Raw genomic sequence first — 23,106 nt, 5'->3', positions numbered from 1 at the left:
AACATCTTTATTTTTCAGTTCAGTATACTTTTTTGGGGTTCGATTTTTTTTGCAATGTAAAATATGTGCCTCTAAAAAGATTGGGAAACTGATTATTTTTTTAATGAAACTGCCATTCCTTCAGCCCATTCTATTACAGCAGAGAATTAATGATTAAATACATTGAAGAATGATCTAATAGGTACGACTGTGATTATTAGTCACCTTGTGTTATATCACAAGTTCCCAACGATGGTATCTGTTAACTTAATACTTGAACGCATGCGCAGTCTCCTTGTATAACAGTTTATACAACAGCCATCCCAGCCGCTTCATTCAGGAACTCTTGCTCTCCCCTGATTGGCCAACTTCCCTGACCCCGCCTTCCGCCCCTAGTTCTCCACGTGAAACTGGTGACGCGCTTATATAAATAGAGTGACAGCTGTACGGGCCAATCATAGAAGCGTGCGGTGTTGCGGTTGGACGTCCCCTTACCCGAAACAATGGCGCCGCTTGGCTGGAAGCGCAGTGAGGCTACGATTGACAGCCGAGGGAACCAATAAAAACAAAGAAGGCGGAGTCTCTATCAATGAGGTCAATGCCTCAGCCAGAGCTCCACTACGCAGTGCGAGTACAAATCTGACCGAGAGAGTGGCAGTGTCACGGGCAGAGAAGAACTGATATTTCGTGCCAGCTTTCCCACCCGGAGTCCAGTTTTTACTTCAGCGTGCACACGGGGACCAGTGTTGGTTGTTTACGGTACGTGGAGCTCGATACGCACTCTTAAAAGGCTGTCTAATGTCGAAGTTGCATAACTGTGTCAGTGGACTAATGGATCAGCAGACTCGGCCGGTGTGCTTTCACGTGAGAATATCAACTTTGTAGTTGTCGCCAATATCAACGGTGTATTTCTAAACTATGTTAAAGGGTTGAGGGAGCACCCAAAGAAAAAAAGGAGACCGCGTACGTGTTGGAGTTAGCGTCGCATGGAAAGTCCAACACAACACCTTACATAAAGAGCGCAACGCAGCACATGTCCGTGGAGTTAGCGAATGATGCCCGGAATGCAACCTCGGACGATGCTCATTCAGTTGTTAAATTTTGGAAGGGGAAAAAAAAAAAAAAGATCACGGACATGACACAAAACTGAAGTCCTTTCAAATTGCGTCTTTCTGGCTTTAAGAAATCAAGAAAAATAAGTGTGGCAGTCACTAACGGTTATTGTTTTAGAACAAGCAGAGGGGAGGGGGGAAAATATGGAATCACTCAACTGTGAGGAAAAAATGAGGGAATCACCCTATACATTTTTAGATCTGCTGGTTAGTCTGCGTCACACCTTGGAGAGCTGTTCCGTTTACTTGGCACTCGAATTCCAAGCAACTGCATCTTGGTCACACACAATTATTATCTATAGTTAAGCGTCCTGTATTTTTTGATACTGAAGAGAGACAAAGTAAAGGTTTTATTTTGTATCAAGAGACATCATCTATGTTTTATCAGCCCAAAAAATAAACCACAAAAGGAGTCTTGAATCTGTTCCAGGATGCAGGAAAATATGAGGAGCAAAATGTTCTGCTTCAATGCTTGAAAAGTAAGCTTTGTCTGGCGTACAGTCTTGATTCAGTACGCGCTACAATCAAATGGCAAGATATCCTCAAGCAAAGCTGAGGACTTCTGCTGAGATGTTTGTTCGCTATTTTGATGTCGTCTTTCTGGCTTGCACAGATGGAATGGATGGAAATGCAAGTAGGATTCTTGCTTTGCTTTAGCCAATGTGAGCATCAGGCCAACAAAAAAACAAAAAACCTGCAGTGATTCTCAGGTTGCTTGGATACGGCGATGAATGCAACTGGAAGCAAAGTGTATTTTCGGCTTGTCTCAATGAAGAGGGCAATCATATTTAGAATTCCTTACTCCTTTTTTTTTTTTTTTTGGGACACGGGTTGAAAGTTGGACCGGTAAATCGGTCTCGCCCTCTCCACCTGCACTCTGTTTTTGTCACTGGCCGAGACGTGACCCTCCCGTCTTGGTACCTGTCCTTTTTTTAGCTGCCGGGATAAAGGATGAAGCCTTGTGTTGTCATGGTGTGCATGCGTGTGTGTGGGGCAATCTGCATCGGATCCAAGAGGTCCATCTGGGATGTCATTGAGCGTGGATGTAGGTCACACAAACAATTTCAGTTCACACCCAAAGGAGAAATGAAAGCTTTTGAAATTTCCATTCAGGATTTCATACAGAATAGAATTCATAATTGTTTTGTCCTTTTTTTTTTTTTTCTCCATAGCGGCAGATTCTAGATCACAGGTGTCAAAGTCAAGGCCCGGGGGCCAGATACGGCCCGCCACATCATTTTACGTGGCCCGCGAAGACAAATTGTGCATCAAATTCGTGTGTCATTACTAGAATTGCAAATTGTCTTCACTTTTAATATTATTAGTTTTTTTAAATATTTGACCAGTTTTTACTCGTCTGATTTGAAAACGAGTTATTTGTCAGTTTGTTTTGTAGCTTTTACTGTATATAATATGAGGTGCTCATACATTTATTTGGGTTGACAGTCATAATGGCCCTCCGAAAGAAGCAATGACTACAATGCGGCCCGCCAAAAGAATGAGTTTGACACCCCTGTTCTAGATTGATGACACCCAATGAAGCCTCAGCAGTTTTCATTCACCGGAGACTTTATTTCTCCACCGATTGTTAACTAGCACACAAAGCCAAGCTGTGTGAAATGGGCCAAGATGAGTCTCTTATGTTCTTTTGATTTGCTTTGTGCTATCCGATTAGCCGTCAATGGTGGGATCTCGTTGTTCTTATGTTCTCAAAGGGAGAGGCCGTTTCTGTCTTCGCCCTTCTTGTCATCCATTGTGCGCTCCGCCGGAAATTGCATTAAACTCGGCTTTAGTTGTATCGCCCATTGTGTGGTTGATAAGAAAGCAAAAGCCACAATGGTGACTGAAATAATACGCTGCGGGCAAAAACGAAGTTCTTTTTTGCTAATCGTGCTGAATGAATATTGCTCGCGACGGAGATGGCCTGGCGGGTACATCGGACCGAGCTGATCTTTAGTCATGGGTGGAAACGGTCACGTCAGAATGTCACCGTACGGATCCAAGAAGTGACACATCAACCTTTGCAGAATACTGTGATCTGGAAAATACAGAAAAACATGGTTCAGGATTACAATGTTCTTTTCCTCAAATAAATGTCAGCGTGGTCATCTCACCCGCTTTTCCCCGGCGAATGCATTTTTGCTGCTCAAACGGTAAAACGTTCCTACGACCAGAGAATGTTCTTGGAGTGCGGTTAGTGAGCGGACCACAATGGTCCGACTATTTCGTCTTCTTTTAGCGATGTCATCTTTGCTAGCTGCGGCGTCTGAAGGCCAGGAAAGACCCAAAGGGTTCGCTGCAGCCTAACGTGGCATTGAAGTAAATGTTTTCTTTGTGCTTGGCACGACAGATGATCCTTTTGAAAGGGTCGGTCGGGGGCCTCAGATGGAGCAGAACCTCTCTTTTCAAAGGTTACGCCGCTTGAACCTGCTCACACTGTAGATCAGAGAAACACCTGCAGAGTGTTTGTCGAGGTCTCAAGGTGACTGGTTTTTAAATGTTATCCTTTACAACAAACGAATGCGATCGATGATTAAAAACCTTTGAATTCGCCGATTGTTGCAAAAGCAGTTTAAACAAGCTGATAGGAGTCAAGTGTTTGCTTTGCTGGATTTAACGCCATCAACACAGTGCAGCTCAGCTTCTGTCAAGCAGACATCACGACTAGCGACGCACTAAAGGATTTTCATTTTATTTTCATTCATGTCTCAGCAGAGCAGTCCCATTCCAGTCCTTCGACAACTTGCCCGGCCGGCGATGGGGTGATTGTGTCCACTTGACTCAACTTAACCCTTAAGCCCACGAGAAGTCAGCTCATTTTCCCGATGTCAGAAGATTCAGACGCCAAGCACTACTGCTTTTCAGTACTGGAGGACCAAGATGGCCGCCGGGCGTCGTGCTGCCCCGTGCCGAGAGGGGCCTCCGGCTGCGGCTCGGTGGCGCAGCGGCTGAGCGGCTACGGCCAAGGCGGGCCCGAGCTGGGCCTGCCGTCGGAGGGCAGCGACAGCAGCGGCCACGAGCCTGCCCGAGCCGGCCCGCGCAAACTTCGCAAGAGTTCTCGTTCCCTCTCGTTGCTGGAGGAGGACGTGGAGATGAAGAGCAGCGGCTCCAGCGGCAGCGGGACCGAATCGCACGGCAACAGGAGCCGCGGCCGCAGGAGCAACGGGGGCGAGTCGGTGGGCAGCTCCAACAGTAACAGCAAAGATTCCGCCCTGTTGGAGTCTTCTGTAAGCAACAAGAGGTAAGGTGGCCGAAAACATGTCGTGCACACTTCACTTCTTCCACCATCATCGTTTTCATACAAAGTGGGCTGAACGTGTGCTGAACATATCATTTGTGTAATGTACTTTGAAGTACAGCTGGAATATGTACGGGATCTTTCCAAAACGGCTTTGGCGCCTCTGCAGCGTGACGTCAAAAAACTTGAGTCAGTGCCAGCAAAAAGAGCGCCAAAGTTCATTTGGACTAGTGGGAACATTTGAAAAAAGCTCCCAGACAGATTTCCGCCCCGGTGATGTCATCCAGCAGACCGGCAGCTTGGCTCTACAATAACGCCAGAGGGGCCGTGTCATGTTGTCTGACGCTTCGTTTGTCGCCATGACAACGCCCTGTTTGTTTGTATGTCCCGGGGCGGAGTGATGTATGTTCTTACCGTTTCCGCTCATGTCCCAAATGGGAGTGGTTCAAAATAAGCACCATATCAGAGGAATGGCCGCCATTCTCAAACTTTTCACTTCAACTGTCAAACGGAGACGCTGCTGGCCCACTTGCCGCTGCCAAGTCAACTTGACACATGTTGACTTTTTTCTTCTCGGCTCCTCTCGAATGCTCTTCGCAAAGGCAGCTCTATTCTCAGTGGATTAAGTTGGCTATTTTTAGTGCGAGGCGACGCAACGGGCAGCTGTTAATAGTCTTGGGTAAGCGTTTTGTGCTGTAAGATGTTCTTAAAAAAAAAAGTCAAGTAATGTGCATCATTGGGATGTCGAAATGACAACAATTGCCCTCCATGCCAGATGACGGAACGATACAATAGAAGCTTTAAATTGAGTTAAAAAAATATAATCTTCTAATATGTCCAGCTCAGGTGGCGGCGCCGTACCATCAATGACAGCTCAATAGTTTGGTGTTGTTGCCCACCCCCCGCCCTCCCCCATCAATAATGCTGTCATTTTTAGCCCACTGAAGTGGAATTAGATAATGTCCTACGTCATACATGCGTGCTTCGGCGCAGTGGTCAGGAATCGGCAGTTTGCACAATACAATACAGCTGTCAATAGAACTTGTTAATCAAAAGAAAACTAAATGTGTTGCTTTTCCAAGCAGAGAAACCAAAGCTCCCAAGTCCGATGATGCAATGGAGCCCAATTAGCCCCTTGTAAAAAGCTTAGCAGTACATTTTGGGCCGGTCCACTCTAAAAGTGTCTGTCATATTTTTGGAGCGTTGTGTGTAACTGCATTAAATGGCCTCCTTTGCTCAAAGCTTGCTAATTGTGGTGTTGCCGCTCTATTGTTAGCCGGATTAGCTTGCTATTTAGGTACACCTGGATTGTGATGAGTCAGCGTCTCAGAGTCCATTTTGGGTTTAGCGAGTCTTCCGCCAGACACTCTGCCGGGCTTCTTCTGAGATTCAAACCTTGCTGTCTTTCTAGTAGTGCTGTTAAGTCGGACTTAAATTGACAAAATCAGGTTGTGCCTTTGGACTTACATTTTGACATGATTTTATTCAGCCCTTTTTTATTTTGTGGATAGCAATTATGCCACTATGTACGTATCAATTTATCCATCCATCCATCCATCCCCACCGAGCCACGTGTTCTCCGCAAGGAGCCGCTGACATTTTATGATAGCGGCGTCCTTTGTCAGCACCGGTTTTAACACCACATGGGATCCATTCACTTTCTTCCACAATAGGGCTCTGACATCGGTCCATCTTTTTCCAGGTCAAACTTAAGCGCACCGCAAACTGCGAGATCGTCCGCCTCCATTTTTGCTCAATGTTACGTAAGCGCACCTCAAGGGCTGCTCACCTGGCTGACAAGCGTGCACGCTATTATGAAGGATAGCAAATGTTAGAGAAATGATTAGATATGAGAACACATCTGTGTTTATTATTACACAACTTGATCATACCACTTTTTTTTTTCTTTCTCTGCCACCCTTCAGCTCAAACTCCCACAGTTCGTCTCCCCCCAGTAGTTCAAACGCCTTCAGTTTGCTCGGCTCCGAGCAGGACAACCCTTCCACCAGCGGTTGCAGGTACGTAAACCCGAGGACCCCAAAATTGGGCTTCTTTAGGTTTTTTGCCATGTCTGACCGGGCGGGAATGCGTTTGTGCCACTTACAGTAGTCAAGAATCAGCCAAAGCCAAGACTCAAAAGGAAGTGCTGAAGACCCTGAAAGAGCTGAAGCTGTACCTGCCCGCCGAGAAGAGGCACGGCAGCAAGTCGTCCACGTTGAACACGCTCAAGTATGCCCTGCGCTGCGTCAAGCAGGTGGAAGGTAAAGCTCACGCACTTCCGCGGCTCCCCTAGCAAGCAGTATTAGATAATAGTTCATTTCAAAGTCCTGTTTTTTTTTTTTTTTTTTCATGTATAAATAATTTCCTTGTTATTCAAGTCTGCCTGACTCCAAGGTTTAATTTTGTTTGCAGCCAATGAGGAGTATTACCAACAGCTGATGACCAATGACAGTCAACCTTCTGGCCTGGATGTGTCGTCGTACACCATCGATGAGATCGACAGCATTACATCGGAATATACACTCAAAAACAATGTAAGTCACTGAATTATTGTCCCTTTATGTGAAGATCATGTTTAATTTTTGGTAACACCCAGTATAGACCTTTAGCATCTGAATTGTTTTTTAAAGAAAATGATTCCAAAAATTAAAAGATAGAATATAATGCACTGGTACGGATTGGAAAATTTGATTTTTTTTAAATGTATTATTATTATTATCATCAAAAGTGAATTGATCATTAAAGTGTTGCTGTTTTCCCCCTGAACAGGACATTTTCGCAGTGGCCGTGTCTCTCATCACGGGAAAGATCGTGTACATTTCTGACCAAGCCGCCTCCATCCTCAACTGCAAAAGGGACGTGTTCAACAACAGCAAGTTTGTGGAGTTCCTGATCCCGCAGGATGTCAGCGTATTCTACAACTCCACCACGCCGTACCAGCTGCCCTCCTGGAGCATGTGCACTGGAGCAGGTAGGGAAAAGTTCAACCAAAAAAAAAGGACGGCCTCCCGTGCTCTTAAGAAATTACAATGAATAAGCATCTCGTTGACTTGAGTGGAAAAAGAAACGCTCGCTCCCACTTGCTTGTTTTTCCCGACGAGCGGCTACTAAACGCTCGCATGGCAAGCGAAGGCGGAGCTATGCATGAATGGAATTTGTGAAAATCCCAGTTTCTGCCCCCCCCCCCCACGGGAGTAAAAGCAGGCGAGCAAGTTTTGTGCCCTATGGTTTCACTGAAATAAAACATGCCTCGTTTCCCGTCGCAGAGTCTCTTCCGCCCGACTGCATGCAGGAGAAGTCCTTCTTCTGCCGTATCAGGTGGGTGGACCATCTGCTGTGTGTGATTTTTTTATTCATGCTTTGGTTCCACTCTGGATGTGTTTTTGAACTGACATCATATGCGCGTGCGTCACTGGTCATCAGATAAGAATGAATCATGTATCTTTTTCCATTTTCTACACGGTCGATTTGGAACAACCTCAGTGTTTTTAAATAAAGAATTGGAATTGAACCTTTTTTATTTTATTTTTTTTTTTTAAATCATCTAATTAATCAACTGTTTGTTTCACTTGTTGGTCCAGTGGCGGAAAGGAGTGTAAAGGCGACCTGCAGTACTATCCCTTCCGAATGACTCCTTACCTGATGAAGGTCCAAGTCACGGCGCACGCTGAGGACCAGTTCTGCTGTCTCCTCCTGGCCGAGAGGGTTCACTCGGGTTATGACGGTAAGGGCCTTGACAGAAATGAACACCTCTTTGCTTTTGAAGGCAGATTAGGTGGATGTTAAAATGTAGTGGCGCGTCACTGAATACAGTGTGTGTTTTGGATAGCACCCCGGATTCCGACAGATAAGCGCGTCTTCACTACGACGCACTCTCCAGGTTGCGTGTTCCAGGACGTGGATGAACGGTAAGGCAAACAAACATTCCTTGTCTGCATTCATGCCATCCCGTTTGAGAGCATTTAGTAGTTCTGCCTGTGTTTTTCTGTCGCCAATGAACTGTTTTTCCATTGCAGAGCGGTTCCTCTCCTGGGTTACCTCCCACAGGATCTGATTGGCACATCCATCCTCCTCCACTTGCATCCCAATGACCGACCCATCATGCTGGCCATCCACAGAAAAAGTGAGTCTTTTTACTTCCTCCTCTGCTTATATATTTCTTTGCACTTTGTTGGTTGTACACGGGAATAAACCTAATCAAGCTCTCACCTACTCTAGTCATTTTTAATCTGCCTAAAATGAATGTGATGATTTCCTCCCCATGCCCAGTCCTCCAGTACGCCGGACAGCCGTTCGACCACTCGTCAATCCGATTCTGCGCCCGCAATGGAGAATACGTCATCCTGGATACCAGCTGGTCCAGTTTTGTCAATCCCTGGAGTCGCAAGGTCTCCTTTGTGATCGGGAGACACAAAGTGCGAACGTGAGTTGTTACTTCAAGACACCTGGAAAGAAAAAAAATCTACTTTAGTGCAATGACAACATATTTATATTTTGGTACTTCCCACCACTGCTGAAGTATAATAGTCCGTTTAATAAACCTTTTCATTTGTTGAACTCCAGGGGCCCCGTCAACGAGGACGTGTTCATGGCCCCGCTCACTGCTGGATCCGAGTCAAAGGCCATGGACTCAGACATCCACGAGATCACTGAGCAGATCCACAGACTCCTCCTGCAGGTGAGAGACAACAAGAAGGTTCCACATGGCTGGCTACTCAGTCCACAGATTTTTTTTGTTTACAGTGAAAGCTGTCAAAGTTGTCTGGGTCCACTTTACGTCACTGTCCAAATGACTTAGCCTTCCTGTAGAGAAGCTAAATAAGATTGAGAGCTCGATAATAGGGCTCCTTTGTTGATGATGGTCCTGTCTGTCCTCCAGCCGGTTCATAATAGTGGGTCGAGTGGCTACAGGAGTCTGAACAGCAGCGACCACCTCCTGGGCATGACCTCCTCTACCGAGAGCCTCAACAACGGCAGCAAGTTCCATCAAGAAGACAACGAGGAGGAAGAAGTGAGCAGCAAAGCCCGGCCGGTGAGTTCATGTCCATTCTACACAGTAAGGTGCCACTTTAGTAGTTATTAATATTTATATTTGTGGTTTGCTACTCCTGAAGTCATTCTCTGTCCTTTGGCCAAAGGAGAGCTTTATAAAATATTGCGCCAGCGCCATCTTGTGGCAATTGTAGATAACAGTTTTGATCACTAGCCGAGACTCTCGGACCGCAAAATGATATGGAGGGTCGGATCAGTGCTGTAAAGTCAAATTAGAAATAGAAGAAGGCGGCTAACTTTTTTTCCTTCTTTTCTTTTGTTAGAGAACCTTCCAAGAAATCTGTAAAGGAGTCCATCTTCAGAAGCACCAGGAACAGTGCAGTAAAATGAACAGCAGTAAGTCCAGATTGCTACCTCTTCTACTTGGAAAGATGAACCCATCCTGCTCTTCATTTAATTTTCCCAAAGTCAAATCCAAAATAAAACAAAGTCCTTGTCTTTAGTGGAGTCTGACCAGAAGAGCCCGGCAGTGGTGCGGCCCAAGGACTTGTCAGGCCTCCTCAGCTGGAAGGAAAACGTCACGCCGATGGAGGAGAGCAAGTCCTCCTCTCAGGAGGAGATGCCGCTCAACGACCAGAAGGTCTACTCCTACCAGCAGATCAGCTGTCTGGACAGCATTGTCAGGTACAAACAACACATTGCAACTAACTTGCCATTTCAGTCATCCTTGTACTCGTGCTCTGTCGGGAAAAAAAATGCTATCGGTTCATCCTTAAATCTTATGATGGCCTGCAGGTACTTGGAGAATTGCAACGTTCCATATGCTCTGAAGAGGAAATGCCAATCATCCTCAAACACCACGTCCTCTGATGAAGACAAACACCAAATGCAGGCCTCTCAAGGTATGAACGTCCCACCGCCATTAACGTTACAATCAACAATGCCTTATTCCAAGGTCATCTTTCAAAAGCAAGGGTGTCCAAAGTCCAACCCAGGGCGCCACTTGCGCCCCCGGCTGGCTACACAGTTTTTGTCATTCAATTTGCCACATATTCCAATTACAAAAAAAGGTTAGGAGAAGAAAATAAACAGAAGAATATTGCTATCAATTTGAAGTTTTCTTGAAAGCTTTCCTTCCATTTGACCAACACGTGGTTCTCCGTGGCAAACGTTTGGACATACATGCTTCAAAGCTTCTTCTTTCTCAGACTCTCCAAAATGGCAGTCCGATGTCAGTATCTTTTTTTTTTTTGTCCTCTGTTCTCTTTGGCAGAACCGGCCTTGTTGAAGGATCACTCCGGTCTCTCCGCTTTGGACCACCCCGATAAAAAGTCCAGTGACGCTGCCAGAGCGGTAGTGGGCACTTCGCTGCCCCTGCCTTTACCTAACAAACCCGAAAGTGTGGTGTCCATCACCAGCCAGTGTAGCTACAGTAGCACCATAGTTCATGTTGGCGACAAGAAACCTCAGCAAGAATCAGGTACAGTGCCGTGAAAAGGATCAGCCTCCCATCGCTTTTCTTCTCTTCGTGCAGATTTCCTCTCTTGTAGCTTTCAAACGGTTATCGTTTCAGAATTACGTATTTTGAAATTGTATCACATTAGTGTTTTTAGGTATTAAGTAGATTACTACCAAAAAAAAAAAAAAACTTTATATAATTGCTAATTATGTATTTTTGACTCGAATTTTTATTTGATGACCAAACCGCGGCGCCTTGAGTTTAATTTGTTCCCTGGCCTGTTTGTAGCTCAAATTCTCTATCAAAATGCTTGCCCCCCAAAAAACACAACAAAAATCAAGGCACCACTGTCATGGTTCTTAAAAAAAAAAATTTTTCAAGTTGCCATTTTTTTTGATATGGAGGAAAATGCAGGAAAAAGGAGAAAAGCGAGGAGATGATCATTTTTTGCAGCACTGTAAATCCATCTGCCTTTTAACTGTTTACTATACATTTACACCTTGATGATGTGATCGAAACCAAGGAATAAGGGCAAGAAGGACCAAAAGAGATTTCTCCAGATATTCTGATCACAGGATCAACGTGATGCTTTTGTGCTTCCTCCAGATTTCTCTCATCTCTGTGAATGTGTGCATGTGTGCAAGTTAAGTCATGTATGTATAAGTTTGTGTCCAAAGTTCTTTCCACTGTCTTCTCGAGCAGATGAATTCTGATGTTCTTATGTGAACTCATTTGAGTTGTTGGTCCTCTGTCATTCATTCAGAGATCACAGAGGATGTGTCAGGGGCGGGTGAGGCAGCAGAATGCGGCCACAACCCGCTACAGACGGCGCCGCCGTCTTGGGCCTTTTCGCCTCGCGGCCAAGAGAGGGAGTCGTACAGGAAACTGGGTTTGACCAAGCAGGTTTTGGCGGCCCACACGCAGAAGGAGGAGCAAGCCTTCCTCGTTGGCTTCAAGGAACTGCGCAAGCTCACTGCCCTCAAAGCCAACTGTTCGCAGTACCTGGAGCGCCACAGGGAAAAGAACACCAACGACGGTAACAAAAAAAAATCAAATCACACTTAGACAGATTCATGAGTGTTTGTAGTCAGTCACCAAGTTCAAAATATATATATCCTGGGACGGAATGGGGAAAAAGGCTCACATTTGGCCCGATTGTTGGAATGTGTGTGTTCCACTTTGACAATCGTTTTATCTTCACAGTCTCTCCGGCTGCTCAGCGTGCAAAGCGAAGCGGCCCCGGGTGCAAGCTCAACGCGGGGCAGCGCGCTGCGCGCAACAGAAAGACCAAATCCAAGCGAGCCAAGCAGACCGAGTCCTCAGACAGCACCGCGTCTTATCCGAGGCAGCAGCAGCAGCCGCCGCGAGGTCCTCCCCTGAACCAAGGCCTCAACCCCACATCCTGGTCTGCTTCGGACACATCTCAGTCCATGTTCCCTGCAGCCTTCCCGGGCTTCCCCCTCCAGGTTTTCCCCAGCGATCCTTCGGTGGTGGCCCTGGTGAATACCCCCCTGCAAGGCTTCGCTGACAATCAAGGGGCTCCTCCTTGCCCCCCAGGGGTCACTCACTCCCCCTACGTAGCACCCATGGTCATGGCTCTTGTGCTACCCAACTACCTTTACCCGGCCTTGGGCCCCGGACCTCAGCAACCGGCGTACCACCCCGAGATGGGCCAAGCCACCTTCCCCGGGCAAGCCACCATCATGACTCCAGCCCCATTCAACCCCCAGAGACCCTATCCACCCCAAGTGGGCTACGTGACGCCATCCTTCTACTTCCCCCCGCCTGCTTCGGAAGCTCCCAAAGTCCCGGCGGAGGGCCAGTCTCGCGCCTCCACGCCGCAGTCTGCATCGCCGCCACTCTTCCAGTCTCGCTGCAGTTCTCCTCTGAACCTCCTGGAGTTGGAGCTCTCTGGAGACCGGCAGGATGGCACAACGTTGCCCCCCGGAGGTCAAGGCGCCAACGCCACCGAACGGGAGAAAGCGGCGGTCGGGAGCCAAACCAAAGAGCTGAATCAGGTAGGCTATGAAACGGCGAAACTTTCCCCCGGCCCCAAACGGAATACAGTGAACCCCGCTTTATTTTCCGAACCCAACCCGCTACAGGGGAAATTCTGCGATAAAAACAGAACCAAAATCTCACATGCTTTAACTATATTCAAGTGGTTTGGCCAATACAGCGGGGAGCACTGTATCCTCTCTCTGTGTGTGTGTGTATGTGCCGCACCTCCCTGCAAGTTGCCATTGTGGGTGGGGCCTGCTGAGCCCGAGCGCAACCGATCACCTCTCACTTGAGTGAAAGTTTCCTCCCCAAATTGAGAATGTATTTCTATATGCCCTGTATCAAAGCCAGATTTGGTCCCGAGCTTCGTCTGGGTGTTAACACGTGCTGTATTATGCCTTACACCCTTTAGCCATCTCTCAGTCTCCTTGGTCCGCCTGGACCGTTGTCTTGCGAGGGCACGATCCATGTCTGTGAGCGTTTGTCTTGGGATAAAGGCATGTTCTCTTCTAGGCTGAGGGCTTGCAGCAGTCAGGTAGGCTGACCGGCCGAAAGCTTTTCATCCTTGTCCAATCCCATCCCTACTCAATTCCATATGTCCGTTAACGCCCCTGTGATCAACTGCTGCTGTGCGTATTTATTTAAGAACCTCTTGATAGTTGGAGACCATTCATGCTATGAAGACCATTTGCGTCTCTGTCACTAAAATGCTCAGACAAATTCACCTTGGTGCTTCTACGGCTGGCTTTTCAAAATGGTGAAAAGCAACACGTCAACCACAATGTGGGGAGGGTCAAATTATGGCCACACTCATTTTGATTTGATTTAATCCTGTTAGGTTTGAGAAAGAGGAATGTTTGATACCACCTTTAGCACTTTTTAGACATACAATTTGATTGAATGCAATGATCAAATCTTGTGAACAAAGACGTTTCTTTCGGATGCAGCTGACGTGTCACACTGCCCTAGTATAGCGCCACCTACTGCTGAGGATGACTAATTGATGTCACATCGCTTGTGTGTCTCCCTCCCAGGCGAGCTCTCGCGGTGACTGCAACAACAGCGACAACACCTCGTTGTCCAGCGACATGCTGGACATCATCCTGCAGGAGGACTCGTGTTCGGGCACCGGCTCGGCCACCTCGGGGTCTGTGCGCTCGCGCTCCAACGGCTACGGCACCTCGGCCAGCGGGACCTCCAACGGCCGGACGTCCAACAGCGGAATTTCGGCCAGCGGGGCAGGTGAGGCGAAATCATCCAACGTCACTTTGTTGCTCCCAAAGTTAGCTTTTAGTCAATCTCGCTGTTGAATTATTGGCCATCAGATAGCAACAGCAGCAAATATTTTGGAAGCGTGGACTCGTCACAGAAGAGTCAGAAGGTGAAAGGTCACCCGGACGACAGCGACAACGTTCTCCGAGACCCCGTTTGGCTCCTCATGGCCAAGGCTGACGACAAAGTCATGATGACCTACCAGATGCCCTCGCGGTAAGCGCCTAATTTAAAAACATCCAAATCCTGTTTTGGCAAAAACTCGTCTTTCAATCTCTGCTCAACCAGACCTACCCAAACCGCTAGCACAGCACGTTTGCTGCTCTTCAAACATTCGTGACCCGATGATGAATGTGATTTTGGTTTTATTGACAGCGACATCCAGAAAGTTCTCAAGGAGGACCGCGAGAAGCTGAGCCTGATGCAGAAGAGCCAGCCCAGTTTCACCGAGGAGCAGAAGAAGGAGCTGATGCGGGTGCACCCCTGGATGAAGAAGGGGGGGCTGCCCAAAGTCTTGGATGTCAAGGTGCGCTGCAAAACAAGCTTGTTTCATTTTTAATGGCACAATTTCAGATACGACAGACGTACGTGATTTCCCTGCGTTGTACGCGTGTACCTAATGAAGCGGCCAATCGGGCGTCCTCATTCATCCAACATGTTATCCTCGTCCAGGTGTGCTCGTGTTGCGACGGCGCCATCCACGTCCCACCCACAGATGACCTCCTGGACTTAGAACTTGTTGAGCAGGACCCCCTAGTGGAGGGGCACTCCCAGAGTACCCCCCAAGAGGATCCCTCCTCCGTGGTCGACTCCTCCGTGACCTCTCAGACTCAAACAAGTACTTTTCATTAATCCTAAAAAGGATGTCTTCAACTCAACTTGAAAACATACAAAATGAATTCCTTGTACATATTGTATATATTTCACCGGAATATCTCTTTTTTTCTACTTTTTAAATGACTCAATTTGATGTGTGAACGCAAGAGGAGCGTTAAAACGACAAACACTGAGTGATGACTGCAATTTTGTTGTTTTATGTTTTGCCCTGCTTTATTTAAAAACAAAAAGTGCCCTTTTTTTTAATGTCTATTTTTTGTCAAGCACTGAAGAAGAGACACAAAAAGGGAGCTTCAGGAGGGTAGGAAAAAAAAAAAAAAAATGGAGCGAGCCACTACTTGGCTCAATTATTTCTCCCAAAACAACCCAGAAAGTGATAGATCAGTCCATTTTTGAGCCAGATTGGGTTTTGTTGGACCCAACTGGTTTTGGACTGCATTTGTGATGTGTAACAACACTGTCTCTGTGGAACGCACAAGCGCACTTTTGTGAGTGATGTTGGAGGACCATTGTTTCTGTGTATCTTTGTTGGTTTTGCACTCTGATAGTAAATAATGTGAGATGAAGACTACTTATTCAATGGAACTTTTACTTCAAAAGGAATATTTTAAGGAGCAAGAATGTGTGCTGTGCAAATCCTGAATGGTGGCTGCAGCAATTCATTCACATGTTAAGAGATAGATTCACTCATTGTTTAAGATTTTTAAGAAACATGGAAAAAAATGTTTTTTCTTTTTAAGCTGAGCCATCTGCACTTCAATGCGAGAAATCACAAAAGTCTTGCGGAGATTGACCTTCCGAATGCAAATTTCTTGGGGGTCAGATCCTGCAGACTCAGCATGTTGGGGTCAAAGGCGGCAGCCTCCTCCTCCTCATCATCTTCACACTTTGGGATGAGGTGTGAACGTGAGGCAGCCGCCCCCCTGTAGTTGGAAGCCTCATTGCAGACTTTGGGCGTCTGCAAAGCCAAGCAAGGTTATTTTCAGGCCTTGACATTTTTCAGGCTTGAAAAAGATAATACAGCTGATGCAAACACTTATTTAAAAAAAAAAAAAAAAACATATCCATAATATAAAATGTTAATTTTCTTTTTTTTTTTTTTTTATTTAAAAACAAAACAGGCGCTAGGCTACTGTTGGGTGTCAGACAGTGCACCAAAAATGATAAAAACTTTTCTTCTGATTTACTTAAAAAGAACCAAAATGATTTGAGATATTTGTTTGATTCAATTCATTGACTAATCATTGACCAATAATTGACAAAAAAAAACAACCTCAAATGAATACTCGACTAATTAGCCAGCCAGTCCTTCAATGGTCATCATTCAAACAATGTACTCCTCCTAGTACTATGTAAGCGTTTGTTCATGTGAATTTTCCTGTACGGCTCAAGACTCCTTTGAAGCAATTCCTAGAAAAGGCCCCGTAGCAAAACAAGGAATCTACATCAAAAGAGTGCCATCTTTACCGTTTCCTCACTCGCAAGTGTTACGGCGTCACCAACGACACCCTGCCCGCACATCACAGAAGCCGATGCCAGGTTTTCTAATGCGGGCCGCAGGAGTCAGGACGGGAGGGAGAAAGAAAAGCTGTGGCCCCCAGGAGGGACCCCCATGGAGCTATTAGCATGACTAAATAGCCTGTATTGTGGATTCGGTACATATTTTTGCAACCTCAATGATGCGAATGATATATCAGCATGTCGAGCTGTGATTCTCAGCCAGTGTACCACAACATAGTTCTAATTTTTATTGAACTGGTCTGAAAATTCTGATTTATTTGCTGCAAATGTCTTTGCTTGTCTATCCTAGAGGTCGTACACACTCACTCATCTTTAACACCTCTGCACTGCCTACGTCATGTACGCAAATGAACGGCCGTTGCTGAATGTTAACTAATATCGTAGAAGGAGGGTGTCGCGTGGGCTCGTTTGACAAACATCCAAGAAATGTCAACTGTCACAAAGCCGTGTTTTGAAAAGGTTCTAATGTTATTTCTTGCATATTATTAATACAATATAACCACCTTAAAAAAATAAGTAATAATTTATAAACAAATAAGAAATTAATCATTCAAACTTTTAATCAGATGGATTTATGCAAACACCAAAAATTCAAAAACGTATTAAACTTAGCTGCATAACTTGCATAACTTTTTTCCCCATTTTGTTGTTCAAAAAAAACACCCAACTGTATTAATGCCCAAGTCATTTTGAACTTACTGTAACAATAAATTAGAATATCTGTATCAGTGACGTTGGAGATGTTGATCTTTTTCTGATCGCTACCACAGTATGTATTCACCAGCACTCACTGATACCGATACTAAGTACTCATACCACTGACAACCATTTCAGTCTACCAGGGTCTCCAAACAGATTTGGATCCATTTAAGGACACACATCCTGGCACGTCCTGCGACTCAGATTCTTCCGATGAAGAAATTTGACTTTCTTCTGACTCCTCGGAAGACGATGCCTCTGAGTCAGTGTCCTCCATGTCCGAGCAAAGGTCGTCGCTGGAGGAAGAGGAAGGGGCCGAGGACACCTGCAAACCCGGAGTTTGCTCCGGCGCGACGGGGCCGCCAAAGGGGTCTGCGTCCCAAAACGAGGCCCTGAGGTGGTCCTGGCCATGCAGGGGCATGCTCTCGAGGAGGTGGTTGAGTAGCTCGGCCGCTACAGTGGGGTCCATTCCCGGGAGGTAAGACACAAAATTGTGCACATCGTGCATGCCATGGATGTAACCAGCCGCAAAACGCTCACATGCCTCTCGGTTGACGGCGTCCACCTCTGGAATCAACAGAAACAAACAAAAAGGTGTGGAGACATTTCAAAACATTGCTTGGAATGCAACAAGTCACCACAAGGCAGCGGTTCCTTTGGTTGTTGCTTCATTTTGTGTTGTGTGAGTCACAATTTGACTGAGCATGTGTTAGAAAGTCTCAACGTGATGTTTTTTCACAATGACAGGGAATGGATGTAAAAACAAAATGCATGAATGCAGTGTTTAGAATTTCCAGCTGCCCGTGAATAACAGGGGATAAAAACAATGTATGTAAAAACAAAATGTATGAATACAGTGTGTAGAATTTCCAGCTGTCCATGAATGCAGCATTGAGCCAGTTTTTTGTTTTTTTGGGGGGGGGGGGGGGGGCAGCGGTTTGGGTGCCAAGCGGAATTGATAGAATTCTGAATTTTCAGCCATAAAATGTAGATACCTCGACTAACAGTGTTAAGCGTTTGTAATAGTTTTTTTTCTCTTTACCTTGAGCCTGGTTTTGCAGGATGCTCACCACACGTTTGACCGTCATCTCCAGTACCTCAGCGTTCTCCATCTTTGAATTGAGTTGCTACGCGAGGCACACACACGAGCACATATTTGTCCAATTTAGCTCCATTTTAGCTTGTAAAAAATGCTTGTCCTATTAAAATGAGAATGTGTTTCTTACCTCTGTATCCGCAATGAGAGCCCTGAGTTCGTGTAAACTATCGTTGATACGAGCTCGTCGTTTCTTCTCCACCAGAGGTTTCCTCATCTATATTAGCGCCACCAAAACAATAATGACGGTACACTTTTAATAAAACGCTCTTTGCCCTTTGCTGTATGATTTATTCATTACCTTTCTGTCAGGTTTGAGTCCGTCTGCGGAGTGGTCGGTCGATGTGTGCTTACGGGTGGGGGCCATTGCTGCTAACCCGACCGCCCCCCTCCCTCCCTCCAAAAAACAAAACTGACGAAGACCTTGCAAGTGTCTTTCGAAGATCCCCAAAAAGACGTTGGAGCTCCTCAATGGCGAGACAGACGGCTCGGCCAGCAGACCTGGCTTCTTTTAGTGTTGGGTCATGAGTGAACGATACGTGCAAAAGAACGAATTCTTTTTTCAGTGAACGAGAGTGTTCGAATCTACGGAAGAGGATTAGGGCCAGTGAAGGAAAAAAACAAAAAAAACGAGGGGTGACAGGATTCTGACTTTAAAATCGGAATTCTGGCTTTATTCTCAAAATTCTGACTTTATTCTCAGAAGTCTGACCTTATTCTCAGAATTCTCGAATCACTTCCTAAAGTGATTCATTCTTTTCTCAGTTCATATGACTTCAACCAGTAGGTGTCGGTAATGCGCATTGAAGCTGGTGCCACCTCGCCGTAAAATAAAACGAAGAAGAAAATGACGTAACTTCCTGTTCACGAACGAGTCGTGAATTGTTTTATTTAGGATCCCCATTAGCTATGGCAATGCCAGCGCTACTCTTCCTGGGGCCCTTGCATTTCCCGTTCAACAACTGAACGGATCTGTGAGTGAACGAGTCAGTGAGTGAGTGATTTCCAGTTCATCGCGAGAACGGATCAGTGAGGGAATGAATCCTGACTTTCCCGTTCGCGAGCGAGTCAATGGGTCAACTGCCTTCTTTCCCATTCGTGCATCAACGAATCAGTCAGTGAACGTGTTGCGTCGTCTCCCTCCTGGCGTGAACTATGCAAGCCAGAATGTCGATTTAGGATTTGCCAAGGAAAGAAAGAACCGCTCACTGAAACACCACTTCTTTTATGCACGTTTTCTCCAAGCTAACGGCTAACTCTATTGCATGAAGGGATGCACCGTTATGCAACAACGGGGAGATTATGCTTCTCTTTGGGTAATCTTGATTTTATAACACTTAAAATAACGTGTATGCATATATACGCATAAATATTGTCATCCAATATATCTACTGCAATTTCACATTAGATTGCTGGTTTGAAATCTACTGTTATTATTTTAATAAACATTTAAAACTTGTCTGGTGTTTTATTCCTTGCTTTTATATTCGCCAATTAAAACATGAAAATCAGACATTTGGTTAACTGCTATATATGACAGTGTTTTACGCTTTTGAGTGAACCGATTCTAAAGATTCCCTTCACTTGAGCTGGAATGCACATCGCTAGTACAAAACAATGCAGACGGCCGGCAATTGCCAGGTTGAAATAGCCGACTGGTTAGTGACATGGGCTCTCGCTCGGTAGAATCTGGTTCGATCCCAGGCGTGAGCATATACTTATGCTTTTAGAATTGGAACCTCGCTTTGTATGCATATGCAAACAAATGCAAGTATTTATGTGTAAATACATAAGGTGGCCCCGCCCCCAAGTAGGCAGAGCAAACTTACTTGCTAACTTGGAAAACATTGAAACGCAGCCCCGAGGACTAGAGCGTGACACCTGTGACCTTTGACCATGATATGTCCCTAATAAAGTGGCCTGTTATTAGGTCCACTTGAAAATGGCGGTGTACCTAATGAAGTGTCCGTGTGATTCCCTCGTTAAGTGCACCTGCGTGAAAAGTTTTAGCTCCTGCAGAACGTGAAAGTGGCTAAAACTTTTCACGCAGGTGCGCTTAACGAGGGTCACTTGGAAAACATGTTGGAACGCGGCCCCGAGGACTAGAGCTTGACACCTATGACCTTTGACCATGATGTTTCCCTAATAAAGTGGCCTGTTATTAGGTACGCTTGAAAATGGCGGTGTACCTAATGGAGTGTCCATGTGATTCCCTCGTTAAGTGCACCTGCGTGAAAAGTTTTAGCTCCTGCGGAACGTGAAAGTGGCTAAAACTTTTCACGCAGGTGCGCTTAACGAGGGTCACTTGGAAAACATGTTGGAACGCGGCCCCGAGGACTTGAGCTTGACACCTATGACCTTTGACCATGATATTTCCCTAATAAAGTGGCCTGTTATTAGGTACGCTTGAAAATGGCGGTGTACCTAATGGAGTGTCCGTGTGATTCCCTCGTTAAGTGCACCTGCGTGAAAAGTTTTAGCTCCTGCGGAACGTGAAAGTGGCTAAAACTTTTCACGCAGGTGCGCTTAACGAGGGTCACTTGGAAAACATGTTGGAACGCGGCCCCGAGGACTAGAGCTTGACACCTATGACCTTTGACCATGATATTTCCCTAATAAAGTGGCCTGTTATTAGGTACGCTTGAAAATGGCGGTGTACCTAATGGAGTGTCCGTGTGATTCCCTCGTTAAGTGCACCTGCGTGAAAAGTTTTAGCTCCTGCGGAACGTGAAAGTGGCTAAAACTTTTCACGCAGGTGCGCTTAACGAGGGTCACTTGGAAAACATGTTGGAACGCGGCCCCGAGGACTAGAGCTTGACACCTATGACCTTTGACCATGATATTTCCCTAGTAAAGTGGCCTGTTATTAGGTACGCTTGAAAATGGCGGTGTACCTAATGGAGTGTCCGTGTGTTTCCCTCGTTAAGTGCACCTGCGTGAAAAGTTTTAGCTCCTGCAGAACGTGAAAGTGGCTAAAACTTTTCACGCAGGTGCGCTTAACGAGGGTCACTTGGAAAACATGTTGGAACGCGGCCCCGAGGACTAGCGTGACACCTGTGACCTTTGACCATGATATTTCCCTAATAAAGTGGCCTGTTATTAGGTACGCTTTAAAATGGCGGTGTACCTAATGGAGTGTCCGTGTGATTCCCTCGTTAAGTGCACCTGCGTGAAAAGTTTTAGCTCCTGCAGAACGTGAAAGTGGCTAAAACTTTTCACGCAGGTGCGCTTAACGAGGGTAACTTGGAAAACATATTGGAACGCGGCCTCCGAGGACTAGAGCTTGACACCTGTGACCTTTGACCATGATATTTCCCTAATAAAGTGGCCTGTTATTAGGTACGCTTGAAAATGGCGGTGTACCTAATGGAGTGTCCGTGTGATTCCCTCGTTAAGTGCACCTGCGTGAAAAGTTTTAGCTCCTGCGGAACGTGAAAGTGGCTAAAACTTTTCACGCAGGTGCGCTTAACGAGGGTAACTTGGGAAACATATTGGAACGCGGCCCCCGAGGACTAGAGCTTGACACCTGTGACCTTTGACCATGATATTTCCCTAATAAAGTGGCCTGTTATTAGGTACGCTTGAAAATGGCGGTGTACCTAATGGAGTGTCCATGTGATTCCCTCGTTAAGTGCACCTGCGTGAAAAGTTTTAGCTCCTGCAGAACGTGAAAGTGGCTAAAACTTTTCACGCAGGTGCGCTTAACGAGGGTAACTTGGGAAACATATTGGAACGCGGCCCCTCGAGGACTGGAGGTCAACACCCCTGGTTTAAGTGAAAAGTGCCACACCCGCCCTCACCCCCACTTTCTGGTTGGCTGTTTGATCTGTGACGTCACTTGGACACTCCATTAGGTACACCACCATTTTCAAGTGTACCTAATAACAGGCCAGTTCATTAGGGAAAAATCATGGCCAAAGCTTAACTGAAAATGAAAAGTGCCACACCCGCCCTCACCCCCACTTTCTGATTGGCTGGTTGATCTGTGACGTCACACGGACACTCCATTAGGTACACCACCATTTTCAGATGTACCTAATAACTTTATGCATTTTTTGTACGAGTCAAGAATATGTATTTGACTACTTGGTCTTTATTTTGGGGGACACCAACACATATTACACAACGTAAAACACATATACAGATTGTCATATAAAGCTGTTAACCAAATGTCAGATTTTTGTTTTCATGCCCAAAGAAATAAAAAGGAATAAAACACCAGACAAGTTTTATCAGGTTTTAATGTTTATTAAAATAAATAATAATAGTAAATTTCAAACCAGCAATCTAATGTGAAATTGCAGTAGATATATTGGATAACAATATTTAGACGTATATATGCATACACTTTATTTAAAAACTACTATAAGTGTTATAAAATCAAGATTACCCAAAGAGAAACATAATCTCCCCGTTGTTGCATAACGGCGCATCTCCTCATGCAACAAAGTTAGCCGTTAGTCAAAGTCAAAGTTTGCTTTATTGTCAGTTTCTTCACGTCAAGACATACAAAGAGATCGAAATTGCGTTTCCTACTATTCCACGGTGACAAGCCATATTACACATTCAAGTAAACAATACAAAAAGTAAAAATAAGAAGGCACATACAATGAATATTGTATATTGAATATTGCTTGGAGAAAAGGCGCATAAAAGAAGTGGTGTTTCAGTGAGTGGTTTTTTCTTTCCTTGGCAAACGACATTCTGGCTTACGTAGGTCACGCCAGGAGGGAGACGACGCAACACGATCACTGACTGATCCGTTGATGCACGCATGGGAAGGAAGGCAGTTGAGCCATTGACTCGTTCGCGAACGGGAAAGTCAGGATTCGTTCCTTCACTCGCGATGAACTGGAAATGCAAACCACTCACTGACTAGTTCAGTTGGTGAACGGGAAAT

The 23,106-nt window shown here is 45.7% G+C and overlaps 2 protein-coding genes across 6 annotated transcripts; one reads left to right on the top strand and one right to left on the bottom strand.

Annotated features, from left to right (window-relative positions):
• The first annotated feature begins 588 nt into the window (after positions 1 to 588).
• Positions 589 to 15,473, top strand: per2 (period circadian clock 2). Of its 5 annotated transcripts, none has more exons than XM_037276139.1 (24): positions 590 to 738; positions 3,807 to 4,332; positions 6,255 to 6,347; positions 6,436 to 6,590; positions 6,742 to 6,863; positions 7,099 to 7,300; positions 7,596 to 7,647; positions 7,911 to 8,053; positions 8,159 to 8,237; positions 8,346 to 8,452; positions 8,599 to 8,752; positions 8,893 to 9,007; positions 9,209 to 9,361; positions 9,645 to 9,717; positions 9,825 to 10,005; positions 10,117 to 10,223; positions 10,595 to 10,801; positions 11,544 to 11,816; positions 11,984 to 12,798; positions 13,194 to 13,316; positions 13,816 to 14,023; positions 14,107 to 14,269; positions 14,429 to 14,579; positions 14,726 to 15,473. In XM_037276139.1, exons 2-24 carry the CDS (start codon positions 3,917 to 3,919, stop codon positions 14,903 to 14,905), a joined length of 4,272 nt encoding a protein of 1,423 aa, XP_037132034.1. In that variant the 5' UTR covers positions 590 to 738; positions 3,807 to 3,916; the 3' UTR covers positions 14,906 to 15,473. The 5 variants fall into 5 exon arrangements, with proteins under 5 accessions (XP_037132037.1, XP_037132034.1, XP_037132035.1 ...); XM_037276140.1 differs by having other exon boundaries at positions 3,804 to 4,332; XM_037276142.1 differs by lacking the exon at positions 10,595 to 10,801 and having other exon boundaries at positions 589 to 738.
• Positions 15,474 to 16,858: 1,385 nt separating this feature from the next.
• Positions 16,859 to 18,742, bottom strand: hes6 (hes family bHLH transcription factor 6). The gene is made up of 4 exons (XM_037276145.1): positions 18,508 to 18,742; positions 18,337 to 18,423; positions 18,153 to 18,237; positions 16,859 to 17,677 (listed from the first exon to the last, which is right to left on the bottom strand). The coding sequence occupies exons 1-4, from the start codon at positions 18,571 to 18,573 to the stop codon at positions 17,247 to 17,249; spliced, it is 669 nt and encodes a 222-aa protein (XP_037132040.1). The 5' UTR covers positions 18,574 to 18,742; the 3' UTR covers positions 16,859 to 17,246.
• Between the last annotated feature and the right edge of the window lie 4,364 nt (positions 18,743 to 23,106).

The sequence above is a fragment of the Syngnathus acus genome, chromosome 17, assembly GCF_901709675.1.
Source record: "Syngnathus acus chromosome 17, fSynAcu1.2, whole genome shotgun sequence".
Taxonomy (NCBI): domain Eukaryota; kingdom Metazoa; phylum Chordata; class Actinopteri; order Syngnathiformes; family Syngnathidae; genus Syngnathus; species Syngnathus acus.
The sequence above is the reverse complement of the archived record's forward strand: the minus strand, read 5'-3'. Positions and strand labels throughout refer to the sequence as shown.

What these genes read in the sequence shown, in the direction of transcription:
- per2 (XM_037276139.1), top strand. Translation starts at nt 3,917, where the DNA reads ATGTCAGAAGATTCAGACGCCAAGCACTACTGCTTTTCAGTACTGGAG. An exon ending in GCTGGCCATCCACAGAAAAA is followed by an intron (nt 8,453 to 8,598) that starts GTGAGTCTTTTT and finishes CCCCATGCCCAG; the next exon opens with TCCTCCAGTACGCCGGACAG. An exon ending in CCAAAGTCTTGGATGTCAAG is followed by an intron (nt 14,580 to 14,725) that starts GTGCGCTGCAAA and finishes ATCCTCGTCCAG; the next exon opens with GTGTGCTCGTGTTGCGACGG.
- hes6 (XM_037276145.1), bottom strand. Translation starts at nt 18,573, where the DNA reads ATGGCCCCCACCCGTAAGCACACATCGACCGACCACTCCGCAGACGGA. An exon ending in CTCTCATTGCGGATACAGAG is followed by an intron (nt 18,238 to 18,336) that starts GTAAGAAACACA and finishes TGCCTCGCGTAG; the next exon opens with CAACTCAATTCAAAGATGGA. An exon ending in CCTGCAAAACCAGGCTCAAG is followed by an intron (nt 17,678 to 18,152) that starts GTAAAGAGAAAA and finishes TGTTGATTCCAG; the next exon opens with AGGTGGACGCCGTCAACCGA.